Here is a 24,964-nt window from a genome sequence, read left to right on the forward strand (position 1 = left end):
CAATACATCCCGGAGTGAGGAAGATGTACAAAGATCTCAAGAAACACTTTTGGTGGCCGGGTATGAAAGCCGATATTGCTAAATACGTAGGAGAATGTTTGACGTGTTCTAAGATCAAAGCTGAACATCAAAAACCATCAGGTCTACTTCAACAACCTGAAATCCCAGAATGGAAATGGGAAAATATTACCATGGATTTCATTACTAAATTACCAAGGACTGCAAGTGGTTATGATACAATTTGGGTAATAGTCGATCGTCTTACCAAGTCAGCACACTTTCTGCCAATGAGAGAAGATGATAAAATGGAGAAGTTGGCGCTATTATACTTGAAGGAAGTTGTCTCCAGACATGGAATACCAGTCTCTATTATCTCAGATAGGGATGGCAGATTTATTTCAAGATTTTGGCAGACATTGCAACAAGCATTGGGGACTCGTCTAGACATGAGTACTGCTTATCATCCACAAACTGATAGGCAAAGTGAAAGGACGATACAGAACCTTGAAGACATGCTACGAGCATGTGTTATAGATTTTGAAAACAGTTGGGATCGACACCTACCGTTAGCAGAATTTTCCTACAACAACAGTTACCATTCGAGTATCGAGATGGCGCCGTTTGAAGCACTTTATGGTAGAAAGTGCAGGTCTCCGATTTGTTGGAGTGAAGTGGGGGATAGACAGATTACGGGTCCGAAAATAATTCAAGAAACTACCGAGAAGATCATCCAAATTCAATAACGATTGAAAACTGCCCAAAGTCGAAAAAAGAGCTATGCGGACATTAAAAGAAAAGATACAGAATTCGAGATTGGAGAGATGGTCATGCTTAAGGTTTCACCTTGGAAAGGAATTGTTCGGTTTGGTAAACCGGGAAAACTAAATCCAAGGTACATTGGACCATTCAAGATTATAGATCGTGTCGGACCAGTAGCTTACCAACTTGACTTACCGCAACAACTCGTCGGGGTACATAATACTTTTCATGTCTCGAATTTGAAGAAATGTTTTGCTAAAGAAGATCTCACCATTCCATTAGACGAGATTACAATTAACGAAAAACTACAATTCATTGAAGAACCCGTCGAAATAATGGATCGTGAGGTTAAAATACTTAAGCAAAACAAGATACCAATTGTTAAGGTTCGATGGAATGCTCGTAGAGGACCCGAATTCACCTGGGAGCGTGAAGATTAGCTGAAGCTGAAATACCCTTACCTATTTCCAGAAGATGCGTCAACACCTTCAATAGCTTAAAATTTCGGGACGAAATTTATTTAACGGGTAGGTACTGTAGGGACCCGAACTTTTCCATGATTATATATTAATTGAAAACTATATTTGCATGATTAAATGTTTCCAACATATTAAGCAATCAAACTTGTTAAGACTTGATTATTTGAAATGAGTTTCATGTAGATAATTGACCACCCAAGTTGACCGGCGATTCACGAACGTTAAAACCTGTAAAAACGACATGACGATATATATATGGATATACATATAGTTAACATGAGATTATGATAAGTAAGTATCTCCATAAGTATATTAACAATGAGTTATATACATAAAAATGAGACTACTAAGTTAAGAAACTCGAAACGATATATATAACGATTATCGTTATTACAACGTCTTACTAAATACATATGTATCATATTAAGATATTGTTACACTATATTTAACATGATAAAATGATAATTATATATATCATTAAGTATGTTAACAATGAACTACATATGTAAAACAAGACTACTAACTTAAGAATTTTGAAACGAGGCATATATGTAACGATTATCGTTGTAACGACAATTTAATGTATATATATATCATATTAAGATATATTCATACATCATAATATCTTGATAATGTAATAATTTAACATCTCATTAGATATAATAAACAATGGGTTAACAACATTAAATGAGATCGTTAACTTAAAGGTTTCAAAACAACACTTACATGTAACGACTAACGATGACTTAATGACTCAGTTAAAATGTATATACATGTAGTGTATTTAGATGTATTAGTACACTTTTAAAAGACTTCAAGACACATATCAAAGTACATCTACTTAACAAAAATGCTTACAATTGCATTCTCATTCATTTTCATCAACAATTCTACTCGTATGCAACCGTATTCATACTCGTACAATACCCAGCTCCTAGACGTATATACTATTGGTATATACACATAATAATTCAGCTCTTAGCAGCTCTGGATAGTCAAAAAACATGTGGAACCAACAATTAGACAACTGGCATGACTTATGAGCAAGGAAACAAAAACAAGAACTCCTTTTAACCCCACTCACCTTCACCACTCACCACCTACTCCATTTCACTTCCAATTTTTTTTCCCAATTCTCTCTCAAAACACACACACTCTTCCATGAATGTCTAAGTTACTATTTTTTCAGCAAAAATAATCAAATACAAGCTTTGGTTATTGTGACAACCCGGAAATTTCCAATCAAATTTAAACTTTATCTTTATATTATTCCGACACGATAAGCAAAGTTTGTTTAGTTAAATCTCAAGAATTTTAAACTGTGTTCATACATTCATTATAACCTCGACCAAATTCTGACGATTCATGAACCGTTATATATAAATAGATATGTATATATATGTATATATATATATATATATTATAACTTGAGAATATTAATAAAGTATTAAACGTATATTACTTTACACGAACGCATTTATTTCAATATGTTTATCGATGGAATTAGAAGATAATATCAAATGATTGATTTATCAGATACATTGTGATATGATTACGGGTCTATGTTATGAGGTCCACTGTGATTTAAGAAATCTATTCTTTTTGACAACATTCGGAAAATGGTAAAGTGATTTATAAGTAAGAACGTGGAGTGTAAATAACTTAGATGTTGGATATCGACAAGTTAAGTAACTCGACATTTTTCATACGTTTATTTAACCTTTGGACTTTATCCCATGCTTCACCAACAGACCGTAATTTAAAAACTTGAAACCTATTATGAATATATATGATTCTACTTTTCTAAAACGTTTTATGATATAACGATTTCCATTATTTTAACCTTTTAACAAAATGATTCTTAAATATATTTAGTTTTGGAAAACAAAATTATCATATTTATTTGATTTAGTTTCAAACGTACAAAAACGTTTTCAGTTTAAAAAGAACTCTATTATTAGAACGTATATAACTTTTATAAATATCTAGAACCACTTTTGACAACTCATTACTTAACTAGTATGATAAAGATAACGATATTTATATTTTATTTTATTAAATATATATAACGATTTAAATTAATATTATATATATTTATACGCGTATTATACGTACATAGTTTTATACTTTTACTATACTTAAACTTTACCTTTACTTTATTTTTACTTTACTTTAACTTTAATAATTCATACTTTAATAATTCACTTTAATAATTCATACTTTAATAATTCACTTTAATAATTCATACTTTAATAATTCACTTTAATAATTCATACTTTAATAATTCACTTTAATAATTCAAAAATCTATTATAAATAGAATTCAATAGGTTTCATTATTTCATAGAAACTTGAAAATATTTTTCTCTAAACTCTCTCAATCGATTTACATATATATATTTACTCCGTATTATTTCAAGATATTATTAGTATACATAAAATATTACGACGGAGTGCTGTCCGAGTGATTTCGAAATTGTTTTTCGAGTAGGATAGGATTAAGGAAATTATGGGTTATAGCTATGGAGGTGATTGAGTATGGTTCATGGGTATGCTCGTGAGGTCAATATAGTGTTTATCATTTCTGTTGCGTCTACGTACCTTTCCTGCAATATTGAATCTCAATATTGATACGTGAGTACTCATAATTTAACTTTTACATACTAATAGTGTATCCCTGACTAGTGCTCGAGTATTTAGGATTATGCATGCTTGTACTTTTGATATTGCCCTTAGACAGGTTAGGTTGAATATTGAATTAGTTACACTTGCGGTTGAGATAAGGTATAAGATATGCATGTCCTTGGAAAGCTAGCGAAAAATTAAGGACTTTTCCTTTAGATATCGAATGGTTTCGATGAACGGATTAGAAGTTATAATCAATTGAATTTTCGATATTTTTATTAAAAATGATTATTATCATCGTCGTTTTTATCGTCGTTCTAGTTTTATCTTATTATTATCATTATTAATAAAAGGAATTATCATTAAAAATTGTTATTTTTATTATTATTACTATTGTTATCATCGTTAAAGTTATAATTAGTATTATTATTATTATTATTATTATTATTATTATTATTATCATCTTATTATTATTATTATTATTATTATTATTATTATTATTATTATTATTATTATTATTATTATTATTATCATTATTAATATATATATATCACTATTTAAAAATGGTTATTGTTATTGTTATTGTTATTATTATTATCATTAAAATAGTTATTAGTATTATTAATAATATAATAGTAATTATCATTATTAGTATTATTGTAATTAAAACTAATATTAGTAACACCTAATTCTTTTTAGTACTATTATTATTAGTATTATAAACACAATATAAAAGACGATTAAAAGCTATTAAACGAAACGATTAGGAAATAATGAGTATGAGTATCATGATGAAATTAAAATATTATAAGATATTGATCTAGATAAAATTATCATTCTTATTATTTTTATCATTACTATTATTATTAAAAGTATCGTTAGTATTAAAACTATCATTTTAACAAAAAAATATCATTTTAATAGAAATGTCATTGTTATTATAAAATATCATTATTATTATCATTTTAAATAGAATTATTATTTTAAAGTTAATATTAAAAAGTATCATAAATATTAAAGTTATCATAATTAGAATTATCATTTTATTATAATATCATTATTAGTAAATATAAATATTGATATTTTTAAAAGAATAATAATAATTATTATTGCAAAATAATACAACTTTTACTTATTATTATTATCAATGTTATTTTATCAAATAAATATGTAATACAAATAATATAATTACCTTAATAAAACCTATCATAATATTTTTTTTAAATTAACTTTATAAATTTTATTACTTAAGATATATAAAAGTATATTTTTATATAAAATTTTATTTATTAGTAAATGAATTATATTATTTACTCTATTAAATCTTTTAAAAATATTTAAAAATATAAAACGACGATATTTAAACTATATAATAATCATGTATAAATTTTGGAAATCATTTTGAGTCAAATTAACTTTTGTTGATCTTTGCATATTAGTCTCGAGCATTAGGATTGTGGTACACTATTACTTGACCTAATTTGTTAGACAAATATTGACCAGTACATATATATACATAATTAATTTAGGTTCGTGAATCCGAGGCCAACCTTGCACTTGTTCAATGACGTTATATGTATTTTTACTACGAAATACAGTATGGTGAGTTTCATTTGCCTTTTTACCCTTTATATTTTTGGAACTGAGAATACATGCGCTTTTATAAATGTTTGACGAAATAGACACAAGTAATTGAAACTACATTCTATGGTTGAATTATCGAAATCGAATATGCCCCTTTTTATTAAAGTCTGGTAATCTAAAAATTAGGGAACAGACACCCTAATTGACGCGAATCCTAAAGATAGATCTATTGGGCCTAACAAACCCCATCCAAAGTACCGGATGCTTTAGTACTTCGAAATTTATATCATGTCCGAAGGAGGATCCCTGAATGATAGGGGATATTCTTATATGTATCTAGTTAATGTCGGTTACCAGGTGTTCACCATATGAATGATTATTTTTTGTCTCTATGCATGGGACGTATATTTATGAGAACTAGAAATGAAATTCTTGTGGTCTATTAAAATGATGGAAATAAATGATTATGATAAACTAATGAACTCACCAACCTTTTGGTTGACACTTTAAAGCATGTTTATTCTCAGGTGTTAAAGAAATCTTCCGCTGTGCATTTGCTCATTTTAAAGATATTACTTGGAGTCTTTCATAGCATATTTCAAAGAACGTTGCATTCGAGTCATTGAGTTCATCAAAGATTATTATTAAATCAATTTATAGTTGGATAGTGGATATTATGAAATGGTATGCATGCCTGTCAATTTTCGATGTAAAGAAAGATTGTCTTTTAAAAACGAATGCAATGTTTGTAAAATGTATCATATAGAGGTCAAATACCTCGCAATGTAATCAACTATTGTGAATCGTTTATAATATATATGAACGGGTCCTTTCAGTTGGTATCAGAGCGGTGGTCTTAGCGAACCAGGTCTGCATTAGTGTGTCTAACTGATAAGTCGTTAGGATGCATTAGTGAGTCTGGACGTCGACCGTGTCCGCATGTCAAAAGTTTTGCTTATCATTTCTAGTCGGAAATCATCTGCTTATCATCCTTAGGAAATTACCTACTTATCATTATTAGTCTAGACACGTCTTGCTACATTAATTGCATGAGTAGTGTATAGACAAAATTCATATCTTAGCGTATCTGCTAAATCATATCTTATCGTATCTATTACTGTAAACTTTGCCTGACATATTCCGTAAATTTCTCCGTAATCTACGAAATCTTTTGATCTATATACATATATGGATATCCTATTTAAATAGAATACCACCCGATAGCCGAAAAATCATTTTATATCGAAAAATCCTTTATCCAATCGTACGAAATGGAAGTTGTCATCAGTTCAAGTCACTCGGATTCTGAAATGGAATCTCACTCAAGCTCCGAAAGCAGTGTGACCGAAATGGATCAACCAATCAGTCATCATCTATTCTGGATGAATTGGGGATGGGTTCGTAGTCTCCTCAATCATTGGAGACAAGAAGAAGGCGATCCTTTCCATCTACCACATTGCCCTCTTGACGAAGAACCTGAAGCACTTACCGGCGAACCTGTTCAAAACACCATTTTCTCTCTCATTTCTAGAGTATCTCGTCACGATTATATACTCCATCAAATTCTAGATTTTATTTATCCGCTCGTCCGAACCGACAATCACCCCGGTGTAATAGAAGAAGTCAACGAGCTTCGCGCTCGGGTAGTGGCTTTGGAGAATATGGTGCAGAGATTACAAACACCAGCAACAGCATCAGCAGCAGCAGCATAACCAGTACCACCATCATCAACGCCAACAGTACCATTACCACCTCCAACCACAACCGCGTCGTAAACCTCAACTTCACAATCTGTCCCACGAGCATCAACGTCAAAAGCACCATAGATACCAAGGAGTACCAACAACAATAACTGATGAAGTATTAATTCATAACTTCATTGGAGAAACATTCTGCGGTGATTATGTAATCTCTAAAGTCTTAGAGATTATCTAATCTAGCCCTAACCATAAACCAGTTAAGCGAACCAAAAATGATAGAAGGACGAGTAGAAACCCTGACAAAAATGGTGTGTGATTAACAAGCTAAACTTGCTTTACCAACAGCATCAGCAGTACCGTCAGAGTTACCAGCATCGTCAGTACAGTCAACATCCGAATCAACAACACCGATAACATCACAAACTCCGTCAGTTCAAGAATCACTGTGGACATCATTACGAATCAATAACGTGTATATTGTATCAACGAGTTATGAAGAATTAACTCATTCCCTCTGAAGAAATTATATGTATATTATATATATATATATATATATATATATATATATATATATATATATATATATATATATATATATATTGAAATAAATCTTTCCGTGCTAAGCTATTGTGTGTGAATCTTAACTACTCGGTTAATTCATATTACAAATATGCAATAATGTACGTCCTTCGGCCGTAACTTAACCAGCGTTAACTACAATCTCTGTCGCAATTCAACAAATTCCAATTCATAATAAATCAAGTATATATTTGATTTTACACTTTCATCATCGATGTACCCGAAACTTTTCAGATAACATCATTCATACTTTGCGAAATTCACAAGAATTCCACGAACCGAACATCATACATCAACAAATAACGAAGTATTGATTCATAATTTCAATGTCATTAAAGAAATACTGCGTAAAAGTTATGTATTGTTTAAAGCCTTTAGGGATTATTAAATTCTAGTTTCAACCGTAAATCAAATGAGTTTAATTTAACATTAACTCATTAAATCTATGTTACATCTGAAGAAAATATACATATATATATTTTCATAAAGACTGTAATAAAATTCTTTTGTACAAAATATTAATTGTGAAATTTTTTTTAACGGGTAGGTAATACCCGAGAGATATATAAATTCACAAATAATATATTACATTCTTCGAATCTGATTCAGCAAATTATCCATTATACTCCCTACTTTCACAACAATATACATTCTTTTATAGAAATCAAAACAACCATACTCATTCAAAATTTAATTACATATTCTGATTTTGAAATCTCAAAATTCAACTCGAGATATGACCAAAATCATCACTCTTAGATCCTTACATCTTTCACAAGCTATATTTTGACTTCAAAACTGTGTTAGAACATCAAATGTATGTTAACGATTACAATCTGTGTTCAAACCCTTCGAAAATTTCTGAAGACACTTCGAATGATGAGCAATCGAGATGATGATCCAACCACATGTTACCCACAGTTATGTACCCGAAAAACTCTTGAAACTAAAGTAAAAGTTTAAACAACGTATCCGCATCAGATTCTTTGACATTTAGTAGCAAAAATAACTTTGCGACTCCTATTCAAAGTAGTTAGTTTTGTCACATCTCCAGCAAGTCAACTTCAACTTTTCAGTCAGACTAACCTTATTATAACCTTGAGATATACACCATCATTACCAGGGAACCTTTTACATTCCACCACATTATTAGCAGATGTACCAACAACTTCATTACCCTTTGACTTTAGCCTCTCCAAAAAGTCATTATAATTATTTATTGAAACCCCATCATTTACTCATTCGCATCTTGTAATGAGAATTGCCATACGAATCATTGGGAATTAGCAATCAGTATTTTGAAATCTCGCAGCATGTCTACGCCAACAGTTATATGTGTATATATAACGTCTATCTTCTGGACTTAATTTGAATGTGAAGTTTCTGAAAAACACTCCGAACTAAGAATTGGTTCTCTGAAAATGGAAAAATGCTGATGAAGCAACAAAAACTAAAAACGAATTTAAACGGTAAAATCTGAATGATAATGATGAAGTGTGCTGGCAAAGCGCAGAAAAAGAGAAGTTTTGGAACTGGAAAACGGATTGAGCAAAGTAGGAAGGAGGCTTTGGACAAATTACAAAGACTGAACCTGACTTCAAAGGATCCAAATGATTCAGTACCTGCTGAAGTCATTAACGAATACCTTGCTCCTGACTCTAAACCCCTGCGGACAATATTCTTCATCATCATCTGATATTAGAAATTCTAAAATATCATCATATCTTTCATTATAAATATCCTCCATATATCTGAAGATATTTTCTTAATTTTTCTTATTTGAAATTATTTACCTCTTCGCACTATCTGTATTACATCATAAAAGAAACTATTTTAGTTTCTAAATTCTGAAACATTCAAGTTTAAAATAGGAATATTTTGAAGTAGTGTTGGGAACTGAAGCATGAATTAGTATAATATAATGACACTTGATCAACGTGATTATATTACAGTAAGTCATGCTGAGTTTCTAAATGGAACGTGATGATTCACAGATCATAATATCATCATGTGCCATGTTATACGACTCTTGTATTCTATTTAACCTCTAAAATATCAAGAAAATATTTCTTCATGATTCGGCCTTTTCCAAGGTATTTTAGTAAGTTGACAAGTCAAGATCGTGCCATCACAATTTCCTTCCTAGAACATTAACAATGTTCATTCTGAAATTCATATCTGTGAATTCTGGACCATTACAAGCGGTGCTTAATCGCAAGAAGAAGAAGAAACAAAAGGACAAAACTCCGAAATAAAAATTGGGGTATAAATTGCAGCAAATAAAAGAGAGCATTAACTGTTAATGATAATGATTATAGAAGACAGAAGCAGAGACTTTGAAATATAAGGGAACATATAAAGCCCAACGACGACCCAGAAATTATAAACCATATATATCGATGCATATAGCAATATAAAGACATGGGAGAACTAAAAACACTATAAAACTAAGAGTATAGTAAAAGTAAATGGATTCTTCCGGTGGCAGATGAAAGAAAGAATGACAGATATGAAAGTTAGGAGTATATCAAGAATCAGAACTGGATGGAGCATATTAGTGAATAAAAGGTGTGAGTTGTGGAAATAAGGAAACGAAGGGGGTGGATATATAGTAAAATATCCGACAGAGCAATCAAAACATATTATCGCATTTAATCAAAGCTGATCTTAACTTCCTTAATTTTCGAAGAACCAAATCTTATTACGAAGATTTTCTCTAAATTCCTTGAATTTCGAAAATCAACCGTGACTATGTCATTGGTTAAAAAGAACGTGCATTTACTCATTTCATTCTTTTGTGATAACTTCACTCGTACCCTTCACAAAAATCAAATTGCTTTATCTATATTACTTGATGATAATAAAACTCTAATTTTCAACTCGTATACGTCATGAAACCATACTTATTGTCAGCCATGACCATTCCATTCAAATTTTGGGACGAAATTTCTTTAACGGGTAGGTACTGTGACAACCCGGAAATTTCCAATCAAATTTAAACTTTATCTTTATATTATTCCGACACGATAAGCAAAGTTTGTTAAGTTAAATCTCAAGAATTTTAAACTGTGTTCATACATTCATTATAACCTCGACCAAATTCTGACGATTCATGAACCGTTATATATAAATAGATATGTATATATGTATATATATATATATATATATATATATATATATATATATATATATATATATATATATATATATATATTATAACTTGAGAATATTAATAAAGTATTAAACGTATATTACTTTACACGAACGCATTTGTTTCAATATGTTTATCGATGGAATTAGAAGATAATATCAAATGATTGATTTATCAGATACATTGTGATATGATTACGGGTCTATGTTATGAGGTCCACTGTGATTTAAGAAATCTATTCTTTTTGACAACATTCGGAAAATGGTAAAGTGATTTATAAGTAAGAACGTGGAGTGTAAATAACTTAGATGTTGGATATCGACAAGTTAAGTAACTCGACATTTTTCATACGTTTATTTAACCTTTGGACTTTATCCCATGCTTCACCAACAGACCGTAATTTAAAAACTTAAAACCTATTATGAATATATATGATTCTACTTTTCTAAAACGTTTTATGATATAACGATTTCCATTATTTTAACCTTTTAACAAAATGATTCTTAAATATATTTAGTTTTGGAAAACAAAATTATCATATTTATTTGATTTAGTTTCAAACGTACAAAAACGTTTTCAGTTTAAAAAGAACTCTATTATTAAAACGTATATAACTTTTATAAATATCTAGAACCACTTTTGACAACTCATTACTTAACTAGTATGATAAAGATAACGATATTTATATTTTATTTTATTAAATATATATAACGATTTAAATTAATATTATATATATTTATACGCGTATTATACGTACATAGTTTTATACTTTTACTATACTTAAACTTTACCTTTACTTTATTTTTACTTTACTTTAACTTTAATAATTCATACTTTAATAATTCACTTTAATAATTCATACTTTAATAATTCACTTTAATAATTCATACTTTAATAATTCACTTTAATAATTCATACTTTAATAATTCACTTTAATAATTCAAAAATCTATTATAAATAGAATTCAATAGGTTTCATTATTTCATAGAAACTTGAAAATATTTTTCTCTAAACTCTCTCAATCGATTTACATATATATATTTACTCCGTATTATTTCAAGATATTATTAGTATACATAAAATATTACGACGGAGTGCTGTCCGAGTGATTTCGAAATTGTTTTTCGAGTAGGATAGGATTAAGGAAATTATGGGTTATAGCTATGGAGGTGATTGAGTATGGTTCATGGGTATGCTCGTGAGGTCAATATAGTGTTTATCATTTCCGTTGCGTCTACGTACCTTTCCTCCAATATTGAATCTCAATATTGATACGTGAGTACTCATAATTTAACTTTTACATACTAATAGTGTATCCCTGACTAGTGCTCGAGTATTTAGGATTATGCATGCTTGTACTTTTGATATTGTCCTTAGACAGGTTAGGTTGAATATTGAATTAGTTACACTTGCGGTTGAGATAAGGTATAAGATATGCATGTCCTTGGAAAGCTAGCGAAAAATTAAGGACTTTTCCTTTAGATATCGAATGGTTTCGATGAACGGATTAGAAGTTATAATCAATTGAATTTTCGATATTTTTATTAAAAATGATTATTATCATCGTCGTTTTTATCGTCGTTCTAGTTTTATCTTATTATTATCATTATTAATAAAAGGAATTATCATTAAAAATTGTTATTTTTATTATTATTACTATTGTTATCATCGTTAAAGTTATAATTAGTATTATTATTATTATTATTATTATTATTATTATTATTATTATTATTATCTTATTATTATTATTATTATTATTATTATTATTATTATTATTATTATCATTATCATTATTAATATATATATATCACTATTTAAAAATGGTTATTGTTATTGTTATTATTATTATTATTATCATTAAAATAGTTATTAGTATTATTAATAATATCATAGTAATTATCATTATTAGTATTATTGTAATTAAAACTAATATTAGTAACACCTAATTCTTTTTAGTACTATTATTATTAGTATTATAAACACAATATAAAAGACGATTAAAAGCTATTAAACGAAACGATTAGGAAATAATGAGTATGAGTATCATGATGAAATTAAAATATTATAAGATATTGATCTAGATAAAATTATCATTCTTATTATTTTTATCATTACTATTATTATTAAAAGTATCGTTAGTATTAAAACTATCATTTTAACAAAAAAAATATCATTTTAATAGAAATGTCATTGTTATTATAAAATATCATTATTATTATCATTTTAAATAGAATTATTATTTTAAAGTTAATATTAAAAAGTATCATAAATATTAAAGTTATCATAATTAGAATTATCGTTTTATTATAATATCATTATTAGTAAATATAAATATTGATATTTTTAAAAGAATAATAATAATTATTATTGCAAAATAATACAACTTTTACTTATTATTATTATCAATGTTATTTTATCAAATAAATATGTAATACAAATAATATAATTACCTTAATAAAACCTATCATAATATTTTTTTTAAATTAACTTTATAAATTTTATTACTTAAGATATATAAAAGTATATTTTTATATAAAATTTTATTTATTAGTAAATGAATTATATTATTTACTCTATTAAATCTTTTAAAAATATTTAAAAATATAAAACGACGATATTTAAACTATATAATAATCATGTATAAATTTTGGAAATCATTTTGAGTCAAATTAACTTTTGTTGATCTTTGCATATTAGTCTCGAGCATTAGGATTGTGGTACACTATGACTTGACCTAATTTGTTAGACAAATATTGACCAGCACATATATATACATAATTAATTTAGGTTCGTGAATCCGAGGCCAACCTTGCACTTGTTCAATGGCGTTATATGTATTTTTACTACGAAATACAGTATGGTGAGTTTCATTTGCCTTTTTACCCTTTATATTTTTGGGACTGAGAATACATGCGCTTTTATAAATGTTTGACGAAATAGACACAAGTAATTGAAACTACATTCTATGGTTGAATTATCGAAATCGAATATGCCCCTTTTTATTAAAGTCTGGTAATCTAAGAATTAGGGAACAGACACCCTAATTGACGCGAATCCTAAAGATAGATCTATTGGGCCTAACAAACCCCATCCAAAGTACCGGATGCTTTAGTACTTCGAAATTTATATCATGTCTGAAGGAGGATCCCGGAATGATAGGGGATATTCTTATATGTATCTAGTTAATGTCGGTTACCAGGTGTTCACCATATGAATGATTATTTTTTGTCTCTATGCATGGGACGTATATTTATGAGAACTAGAAATGAAATTCTTGTGGTCTATTAAAATGATGGAAATAAATGATTATGATAAACTAATGAACTCACCAACCTTTTGGTTGACACTTTAAAGCATGTTTATTCTCAGGTGTTAAAGAAATCTTCCGCTGTGCATTTGCTCATTTTAAAGATATTACTTGGAGTCTTTCATAGCATATTTCGAAGAACGTTGCATTCGAGTCATTGAGTTCATCAAAGATTATTATTAAATCAATTTATAGTTGGATAGTGGATATTATGAAATGGTATGCATGCCTGTCAATTTTCGATGTAAAGAAAGATTGTCTTTTAAAAACGAATGCAATGTTTGTAAAATGTATCATATAGAGGTCAAATACCTCGCAATGTAATCAACTATTGTGAATCGTTTATAATATATATGAATGGGTCCTTTCAGTTATTACCTATAATCATCATAAAAACAGTTACTCAAGAACACATCAAGAACATTTCCAAATTTACAACTTTACTTCCAAGTTTCCTAATCCATTCCAAGCAATCATCTAAGATCAAGAAACCTTTGTTATTTATAGTAGGTTATCTTTCTAAATCAAGATAATATTCATATTCAAGCTTTGATTCAATTTCTATAACTATAACTATCTTAATTCGAGTAATAATCTTACTTGAACTTGTTTTTGTGTCATGATTCTATTTCAAGAACTTCCAAGCCATCAAAGATCCTTTGTAGCTCAAGTTATTTTTTCATCATTTCCAATAGGTTTACCTACTAAACTTGAGGTAGTAATGATGTTCATAACATCATTCGATTCATATATATAAAACTACCTTATTCGAAGGTTTAAACTTGTAATCACTATAATATAGTTTAGTTAATTCTAAACTTGTTCGCAAACAAAAGTTAATCCTTCTAACTTGACTTTTAAAATCAACTAAACACATGTTCTATATCTATATGATATGCTAACTTAATGATTTAAAACCTGAAAACACGAAAAACACCGTAAAACCGGATATACGCCGTCGTAGTAACATCGCAGGCTGTTTTGGGTTAGTTAATTAAAAACTAAGATAAACTTTGATTTAAAAGTTGTTCTTCTGGAAAAATGATTTTTCTTATGAACATGAAACTATATCCAAAAATCATAGTTAAACTCAAAGTGGAAGTATGTTTTCCAAAATGGTCATCTAGATGTCGTTCTTTCGACTGAAATGACTACCTTTATAAAAACGACTTGTAGCCTATATTTCTGACTATAAACTTATACTTTTTCTATTTACATTCACAAACTTAAGTTCAATATGAAACCATAGCAACTTGAATCACTCAAAATGGATTTAAAACGAAGAAGTTATGGGTAAAACAAGATTGGATATTTTTGCTTGTTGTAACTACGTGAAAATTGGTAACAATTCTATATTAATCATATCCTAGCTAACTCATATTGTATTATACATGTATTCTAATATATTATGTAATATTGAGATACATAGACACGTATGCAAATGTTTTGACATATCATATCGACCCATGTATATATATTATTTGGAACAACCATAGACACTCTATATGCTGTAATGTTAGAGTTAGCTATACAGGGTTGAGGTTGATTCCAAAACTATATATACTTTGAGTTGTGATCTAGCCTGAGATGTGTATACACTGGGTCATGGATTGATTCAAGATAATATATATCGATTTATTTCTGTACATCTAACTGTGGACAACTAGTTGTAGGTTACTAACGAGGACTGCTGACTTAATAAACTTAAAACAGTAAAACGTATTAAAAATGTTGTAAATATATTTTGAACATACTTTGATATATATGTACATATTTACTATAGGTTCGTGAATCGACCAGTAGCCAAGTCTTACTTCCCGACGAAGTAAAAATCTGTGAAAGTGAGTTATAGTCCCACTTTTAAAATCTAATATTTTGGGATGAGAATACATGCAGGTTTATAAATGTTTTACGAAATAGACACAAGTAAATGAAACTACATTATATGGGTGAATGATCGAAGCCGAATATGCCCCTTTTTGCTTGGTAACCTAAGAATTAGTAAACCGATCTACTAATTGACGCGAATCCTAAAGATAGATCTATTGGGCCTAACGGACCCCATCCAAGGTTGCGGATGCTTTAGTACTTCGATGTTGTTTTATCATGTCCGATGGATTTCCCAGAATGATAGGGGATATTCTTATATGCATCTTGTTAATGTCGGTTACCAGGTGTTCACCATATGAATGATTTTTATCTCTATGTATGGGATGTATATTGAAATATGAAATTTTGTGGTCTATTATTACAATTTGATAAATATATAGGTTAAACCTATAACTCACCACCATTTTTGTTGACGTTTAAAGCATGTTTATTCTCAGGTGATTATTAAGATCTTCCGCTGTTGCATGCTAATATATGGACAAGAGTTGGTGTCAGCATGCTTGTATAATATTGTTTAAAACTGCATTCGAGATTTATTTTGTTGTAACATATTAATATTGTAAACCAATATGTATTGGTAGTGTGTAAGTGTGATATTTTTAGATTATCATTTCTGGATAATCTAGGTGGTGTCTTTTTAACCTTGTCGATAAAATAAAGGTTATGGTTTGTTTTAAAAACGAATGCAGTCTTTGAAAAACGTCTCATATAGAGGTCAAAACCTTGCAACAAAATCAATTAATATGGAATGTTTATAAACGATATGAACGGGAGATTTCACATACAAATGGTATCAGAGCAACATTGTAGTCCGGATGTGTATGATGCAACATTGAAGCAAGTTGGCAGAAGAAAGCAGACGCAAGCAAGTAGCATGTAGCAAAATACTGATTAAGGGGGTGATTGTTGGAGTTAATAGGTTTAAGGGTGCAAAACCATATTCACATCGAAAGTAAAAAGAAACAAATTGATGTGTTAAATCATACCCTATAAATTAAACTAGAAAAATACTTAACAAATATCACACGGAGTCAGGCAACTAAACTCGATCATGCAGTAACTAGCAAGTAAATCGACCAGTTCGTTCCACACATAGCACTTAATTAAGATTTTAAAAACCAATAATTATCCTAAGTAAATCAGTAGTTTTGATGTAAGTTGAATTAAACTAAAGTAAAAGCAAAACTAAATCAAATGAATCACCAAATAAGAGAAAATGGTGTTTACTTTAAATCTCAACAAATGACAATGATTGTTCATTTGTAATTAAACCCGTTATTTAAAGTTATAAGTAAATAGTTATATTAATATCACAATATCAACAACTAAGATCTAATGAATTCAATCAATTCACATTAACATCATTCGTAGATTTTTTCCTGATCAATTAATGAGATAATTCCTTGGTCAAACTCACGTAAAACCTAGCATATTAAGATCGTTCAAAATAGTGTACACAGTTGTGTTATCACAGTACTATTAAATTACCACCTACACTTACATGTAGATGTCCACGTCACTAAATGTTTAGGTATAGATTATTTATCACCAATTAACTCACATCAACTAATTAATAACCTATATAATTGAATTAAAGCATATAAACAATCACAACAGTGGATTTATGGAAGAATACAATTAATTAAACAAAATAACTTCAGCTAATTATAGCATAGAACAATTCAAAATCATAAGTCTTACATTAAAGCAAACACAAGGGTTTTTAGCATAACATATTCATGAAGTAATCAATCAAACACAATACAACAACATAATTTGATTGTTGTGATGATACTACTAGACAATTATCATACAAATAGGCAACTAGTCCTATTCGTATAGTAAATCTAATAGCAAGTCCAAGTTTGTTCCACTGGGAGCGATTTAATTGAGATTCCGAAAACACTAATAACTATCCTAAGTTGATTGGGGGTTTTAAGAAAGTGTTGATTAAACTAATATTAACCTAAAAGAGATTAATAGATAAGATAAAAATGTATCCACTTGATTGATCCACTCTTTGACATGGATTTGCCTTTGACACTTAGTTAAATATCAATGTCCAAAATATACGGTTTCATTTCGATTCACCAATCTTCATAAAACCTCAATCAATTAAAGTACATTAACTCACGTAGACTCACTTCAAAAGATTAAAACTATGTTGGGTAAAATCATTGAGATTTGACCTTGTCACGACCCCATTTCGATCTTGAAATGTGACGTGATAGGTGTACCAGTTATAGTTAACGATTTCTATTGACGGCAGCGGAAACATTTTTATTACGACATACAAATACAAGTTTCAAGTTACATGTCGGGACTTAAAAGAAAAGTACAACAATTACAACCATAACATGACAAAGTACAACACTTAAACATTGTGCTTGATGATTAATTTTTAAAACGACGTCCCGACATCCTGACGACATCCCAAAAGCCAACCTGAATGTATGCGGACTCCTGCTTAAGGACCTGAGAAAACACATGCTTAAAAACGTCAACAATAATGTTGGTGAGATCATAGGTTTAATGTATATAAATGTATGGACCATAAGATTTTCAAGTATAAATAGTTGTAAATATATTCTAAGTAAACATGAGCTCCCGATATCAAACTTAACAATCAAGAACCCGAAATCATGTAGTCTCACTTAGCTAGAGATACAAAGTCGAAGGTTATTCATCCGCTAGCCTGAAGACTATTCCGGATGTGAGGAGTCACCCTCAAATAGATTTATCCACAGTATTTGCATTTACCATAAACAAGTAATTAACATATCATAATTTGGGTTTAAGATAAGTCATAAACTCAACACAATAGAATATAGTTTTAAGCACTTATGTCCATAATGTGTAAAACATAAAAGAAGCGTGTTTATCATCCCAAAATAGTAAGTTTGTTAAAAGCCAGTAAAAATGGGACTATGATACTCACAATGATGCGTAACGGCTAAATGTAGTAAGTGCGGTTAAGTGATTCAACGACTCCGAGATCAAGAACCTAGATAAATGATTTAGGTCAGAGGTAATACTATGATAAATATAGTATTTAGTTAAGTTTATTATGTAAGTTAGTAAGTTTTACATGTTCGCTTCGGTTTTCGGTTTCGTTTATTTCTTAGTTTCTTTACTTAGTGTTTTCTGATTTTACTGATTTGAACCATCATTTTGTTCCTAGTGTTTCTCCCAAAATACACATCCATTTAGGATGAGATTACCACCTATGGAAAGGTCTTTGAGTTCTCTGTTTAGAAATGTAAGGCTCTGTTTAAGACTCTAAATAAAAGTTGGTCAAAAATGTATGTTTTCACAGGCGTGCTAGACTGTCCAGATTTACACTTTTAGTTCCCATGCATGTTTATAAATAGCAAAACACTTTTGTTTGTCTTGAGCTCTTTATAGAGGGTTTTCAAGACATAAAATAACTTGTGTTTAAAAGGATTTGACTCCAGGTTTCCATTAAGTTAGTTTTTGCAAGTGGTCTTCTAGACCTAATTCTGACAGCAACAAATCCCATAGGTCAACAAGACAAGATCATTTCTCCTTGAATATTACATGTTTTTAGGTGGTTCAAATTTGGAGTTACTCCTCTATGTGCCCTCTTTATAGATCTAAAAATTATTTTTCCAGAACCTTTATAGTTTTTGATTTATACCCCTATCTTTGGACCTTGGTCAGATCAGTCCCAAGTCTGACACATAGAGTGAAAATAAAAATCAAAAATACCTTTTTCTTTGAGATAAATCATGAAAACTTTACAGCATGAAAACTTTACAGAGAGCTTAGAACATATATATGAACATGGATTAAATTCGTAAAGTCCAGATATAAAGTCTATGTTGGGTTTTGAGTGATAAACTTACAAAGGCTGATTTGGACAGCTTGATGGTTTTAAAGTTTCTAAGTGTTTTAGTTAGTTTTTCTTGTGTTTTAGTGTTCAAATCTTCAAATAACTTTTATTAGGGATATATAACATATATGTAAGTATAAAGTACAGCCACAACTTGACAAAATCATAGCTTTGGCACATGAACATCCTTGTGTTTAAACACTAGTTCAAGTATTCTCACCAAGCTTGATCTTGTTAGAGGGCTTGTAAAAGATGAAGAAATTAGTTAAATTTTTATACCTTTATGAAAATAAAAGATGAAGATGATGAAGATGGCTTGAAGGTTACTTGAAGATGTATGAAGATGATGATGAAGGTGGATGAAGATGCTTGAAGATTGAGAGAAAAGTTGCAAGTATCAAAATGTGGTGAATGATGGGAATGGTGGTGTTTGTGGCGTAAAATGGGGAGGGAGAGGAGACAAGAAATGACTTAAAGTCCATGCAAGAGAAGTGATGTGAGGTGATGGCTAGTGCATGTGGTTAAGTAATCTTAATTGCATGCATGGAAGCCTAATTGTGTTTAAGTTAATCTAATGGTGGCTAGTCACTTTAATCTTATGATTAGAGGTTAATGGTGCTAGTTAGTTTATAAGTGATGCAAGACTTATTTTAATGTACATGTTCAAGTATTATTTTGATATAAAAAGATGTATTTTACATGTTACTAGTTAATAAAGTCTTTTATATACCATAGTAAATAATTGAGAAATTTTATTTACATACACTTATAAAATGTGCATATGTAAAAATGTTATAGTCCTTTATTTATGGTTACTTTGTGAATTAAAGTTAGGGTGAAAATAGTAGTTCCCTAAATGCTTACAAAATGACTATAAATCTTACAAAAAACTAAAAAGACTCATGACATCAAATTGCTTATCGTGTCGAAACTTAAATCATTCAAGTTAGGTTAAGAAAACCTAGTTGGAAAAATCCGGGTTATCACAGTATCCACCCGTTAAAGAAAATTTCGTCCCGAAATTTTGGGTAGTACCTGACGTCTGTGTGATATTAGTGAAAAGATGTGGATACTTCTGTCGCATATGGTCTTCCCGTTCCCAAGTAAATTCCGGTCCTCTACGAGCGTTCCAACGAACTTTGACGATTGGAATCTTACTACGTTTCAATCCCTTAACTCCATCCATGATCTCAGATGGTTCCTCGATAAAGTGAAGTATGTTGTCTATACGAATCTATTCCAATGGAATCATGAGACTCTCATCGGTCAAACACTTCTTCAAGTTTGAGACGTGAAAAGCATCATGGATACCGCTCAGTTCTTGCGGTAATTTCAAACGATACGCCACAGGACCAATCCTTTCAATCATCTCAAAAGGTCCAACATATCTTGGGTTTAGTTTTCCTTGCTTCCTAAATTGAATCACACCCTTCCAGGGAGACACTTTAATCATAACTTTGTCTCCTACCTGAAATTCTAAGTCTTTTCTGCGAACATCAGCATATCTCTTTTATCGGCTCATGGCAGTCCTCAATCTCTCTTGAATCTGAAAGATTTTCTCTGTAGACTCATGTATGATTTCTGGATCAGTGAGTTCTCTATCACCAACTTGATTCCAACATAGAGGCAATCTACATTTACTACCATAGAGAGCTTCAAATGGTGCGGCCTTAATACTCGCATGATAACTATTGTTATACGAAAACTCCGCTAACGGTAGATATTTATCCCATCCACTGCCAAAATTAATAACACACGCTCGCATCATGTCTTCTAGGGTTTGAATGGTCCTTTCACTTTGTCAGTCGGTTTGTGGATGGTAGGCGGTACTCATATCCACGCGAGTTCCTCAAGCTTTTTGCAAAGATTGCCAAAATCTTGACGCGAATCGACTATCACGATTAGATATAATAGAGACAGGCACTCCATGTCTTGAAATAACTTCTTTCAAATATAATTGTGCCAATTTCTCCATCCTATCCATCTCTTTCATAGCTAGAAAATGTGCAGACTTTGTAAGACGATCGACAATCACCCAAATAGTGTCATAACCACTCGCGGTTCTAGGTAACTTCATTATAAAGTCCATTGTTATTCTCTCTCATTTCCATTGTGGGATTTCCGGTTGTTGTAACAGCCCTGACGGTTTTTGATTTTCTGCTTTGACTTTCGCACAAGTCAAACATTTGTTCACATAAGTAGCAACGTCAGCTTTCATGTTAGGCCACCAATAAAATTCCTTGAGATCATGATACATCTTCCCAGTTCCAGGGTGAATTGAGTATCTCGTCTTGTGCGCTTCATCTAACACAAGTTTTCTTAATTCACCATACCTTGGTACCCATACACGTCCTGCAAAGTATCGGGTTCCATCACCCTTTACTTCAAACTGCTTAACCAATCCTTTAATTGCCTCATCCTTCCAATGCTCCTCCTTCACAGCTTCTAACTGAGCATCTCGGATTTGCAAAACAAGATTTGCATGAATAGTCATATTCAATGCTCTAAATCGTAGAGGTTTAATCCTTTCCTTCCGGCTCAACGCATCGGCAACCACGTTAGCCTTCGCAGGATGATAACGGATTTTGCAGTCATAATCATTCAACAATTCAATCCAACGTCATTGTTGCATATTTAATTGCTTCTAATCAAAAATATGCTTAAAACTCTTGTGATCTGTAAACACGGTGCATTTGGTTTCATACAAATAATGTCTCCATATCATAAGTACAAAGACAACGGCTCCCAACTCTAAATCATGAGTTGTATAGTTCTGCTCGTGCACTTTCAGTTGTCTCGATGCCTAAGTAATGACCTTCTGTCATTACATCAAAACACATCCAAGCCCTTGACGCGAAGCGTTACAATAAACTACAAAATTATCATTTCCCTCAGGCAATGATAATATAGGCGCAGTAGTTAATTTATGCTTCAATTGTTAGAATGCAGATTCTTGTTCTTTCAACCACTCAAACTTCTTGCCTTTGTGAGTCAATGCAGTTAAAGGTCGCGCAATCTTCGAAAAAAATCTTGGATTAACCTTCAGTAATATCCAGCAAGACCTAAAAATTGTCTCACATGAGTCGGGGTCTTAGGAACTTCCCAGTTGCCAATAGCCTCAATCTTGGCAGGATTAACATGAATACCTTGGTTACTAACCACGTGACCCAAAAATTGTACCGATTGTAACCAAAAATCACACTTTGAAAACTTGGCGTACAATTGCTCTTTCTCTAGTAATCCAAGAATTAATCTCAAGTGTTCTTCATGTTCTTCTTTGCTTTTGGAGTAGATCAAAATATCGTCGATGAATACGATAGCAAACTTGTCCAAATACGGCTTACACACTTGGTTCGTGAGATCCATGAATACCGCAGGTGCGTTAGTCAAACCAAATGGCATGACTAAGAACACGTAATGACCATATCGCGTCCTAAAAGTTGTCTTAGGAATGTCATCCTCCTTGACTCTTAACTGATGATAGCCAGATCTCAAATCAATCTTCAGATACACACTAGATCCTTGTAATTGATCAAACAAATCATCGATCCTCGGTAGTGGAAATCGATTCTTAATCGTCAATTTGTTCAACTCTCGATAGTCTATGCACATCCTCATAGATTCATCTTTCTTCTTTACAAACAAAATAGGAGCACCCCAGGGCGATGAACTAGGTCGAATAAATCCTTTATCCAATAATTCTTGTAATTGGTTCGACAACTCTTGTAATTCCAAAGGTGCTAATCGATACGGTGGTCGAGCAACAGGTGCAGCACCATGAATTAAGTCGATTTAGAATTCAACTTCTCTACGCGAACGAAGACCAGGCAAATCTTCAGGAAAAACTCCAGGAAAATCCTTTACTACCGGTACATCCTCAAATCGTTTCTCTTCCGACTCTATTTCTTTTACGTATGCGAGGATGGCTTGACATCCTTTCCTTAAACATTTATGAGCCTTCATGCAAGAAATGATGTTGAGTTTCGTTCCACTCTTGTCTCCTTGAACTACTAAAGTTTCACCATTCGCGAGAGGAATACGAATGGCTTTTTCCACGCAAGCGATATCGACATGGTTCTTAGATAACCAATCCATACCAATAATAACATCAAAACTACCTAACTCAATAGGCATAAGATCAACTTCAAATAGTGTATCAGCTAACGTTAGAACACAACCTCGAAAGATCTTATCTACTTTCAAAATTTTGCCATCAGCCAATTCTATGACATACTTAGTGTCTAAGGCAGTTGGAGGTACGTTAATCACAATACTAAAGTCCTTAGAAATAAAATTTCTATCAGCACCACTATCAAATAGCACATAAGCAATGCAGTTGTTAAGAAGAAATGTACCCGTGACCAACTCAGGATCCTCACGAGCTCCTTTTGCCTAGATATTAAATGCTCTTCCTTTTGCATTTCCTTCCTTCTTGGCATTCGGACATTGATTCTTCATGTGCCCCACTTGTCCACATCCATAAAAAGTCTTAGGTTTGTTTCTAGTTGGCTGCGCGAGATTGACTCTGCAATCTTTGGACATATGTCCCACCTTTTTGCACCTATCACAAACAATAGTGCAAGCTCCATAATGATGCTTATAACATCGATTATAATAAGGTTTCTTGCCATTGTAGTTCTTGTTGGCACTAGTATTCTCGGACTTGGGATTATCATGCTTCTTCTGCTGAGAACTATTTCCTTGGTTCTTGTCCCACTTGCGCTTGTTGCCTTGAGTTTTTACATCAGTCGTCATTTTCAACGCTTGACAACGCGTAACTTGATCCATCAGATTGTGTGCCATTCGTGAAGAGTTCTTGGTTTAGAAGACATTACATCACCTTGGATGTCTTCCGAGAGTCCCCACACAAACCTCTCGATCTTCTTTTCTTCAGTAGTAACAAACTCATGACACATCAAAGTAAGTTCTAGGAATCGCTTCGTGTATCCAGTGATGTCAGTTCCTTGAATCTCCAAATTCCATAACTCAATTTCATGTTTCTGAAACTCGTTTCTTGGACAATATTCACTGATCATCA

The 24,964-nt window shown here is 31.0% G+C and overlaps 1 protein-coding gene across 1 annotated transcript; it reads right to left on the reverse strand.

Annotated features, from left to right (window-relative positions):
- Nucleotides 1–23,718: 23,718 nt before the first annotated feature.
- Nucleotides 23,719–24,714, reverse strand: LOC139841427 (uncharacterized). Its single transcript, XM_071831648.1, has 2 exons — nt 24,478–24,714; nt 23,719–24,318 (listed from the first exon to the last, which is right to left on the reverse strand). Exons 1-2 carry the CDS (start codon nt 24,712–24,714, stop codon nt 23,719–23,721), a joined length of 837 nt encoding a protein of 278 aa, XP_071687749.1.
- Between the last annotated feature and the right edge of the window lie 250 nt (nt 24,715–24,964).

This window comes from Rutidosis leptorrhynchoides, chromosome 1, assembly GCF_046630445.1.
Source record: "Rutidosis leptorrhynchoides isolate AG116_Rl617_1_P2 chromosome 1, CSIRO_AGI_Rlap_v1, whole genome shotgun sequence".
Taxonomy (NCBI): Eukaryota; Viridiplantae; Streptophyta; class Magnoliopsida; order Asterales; family Asteraceae; genus Rutidosis; species Rutidosis leptorrhynchoides.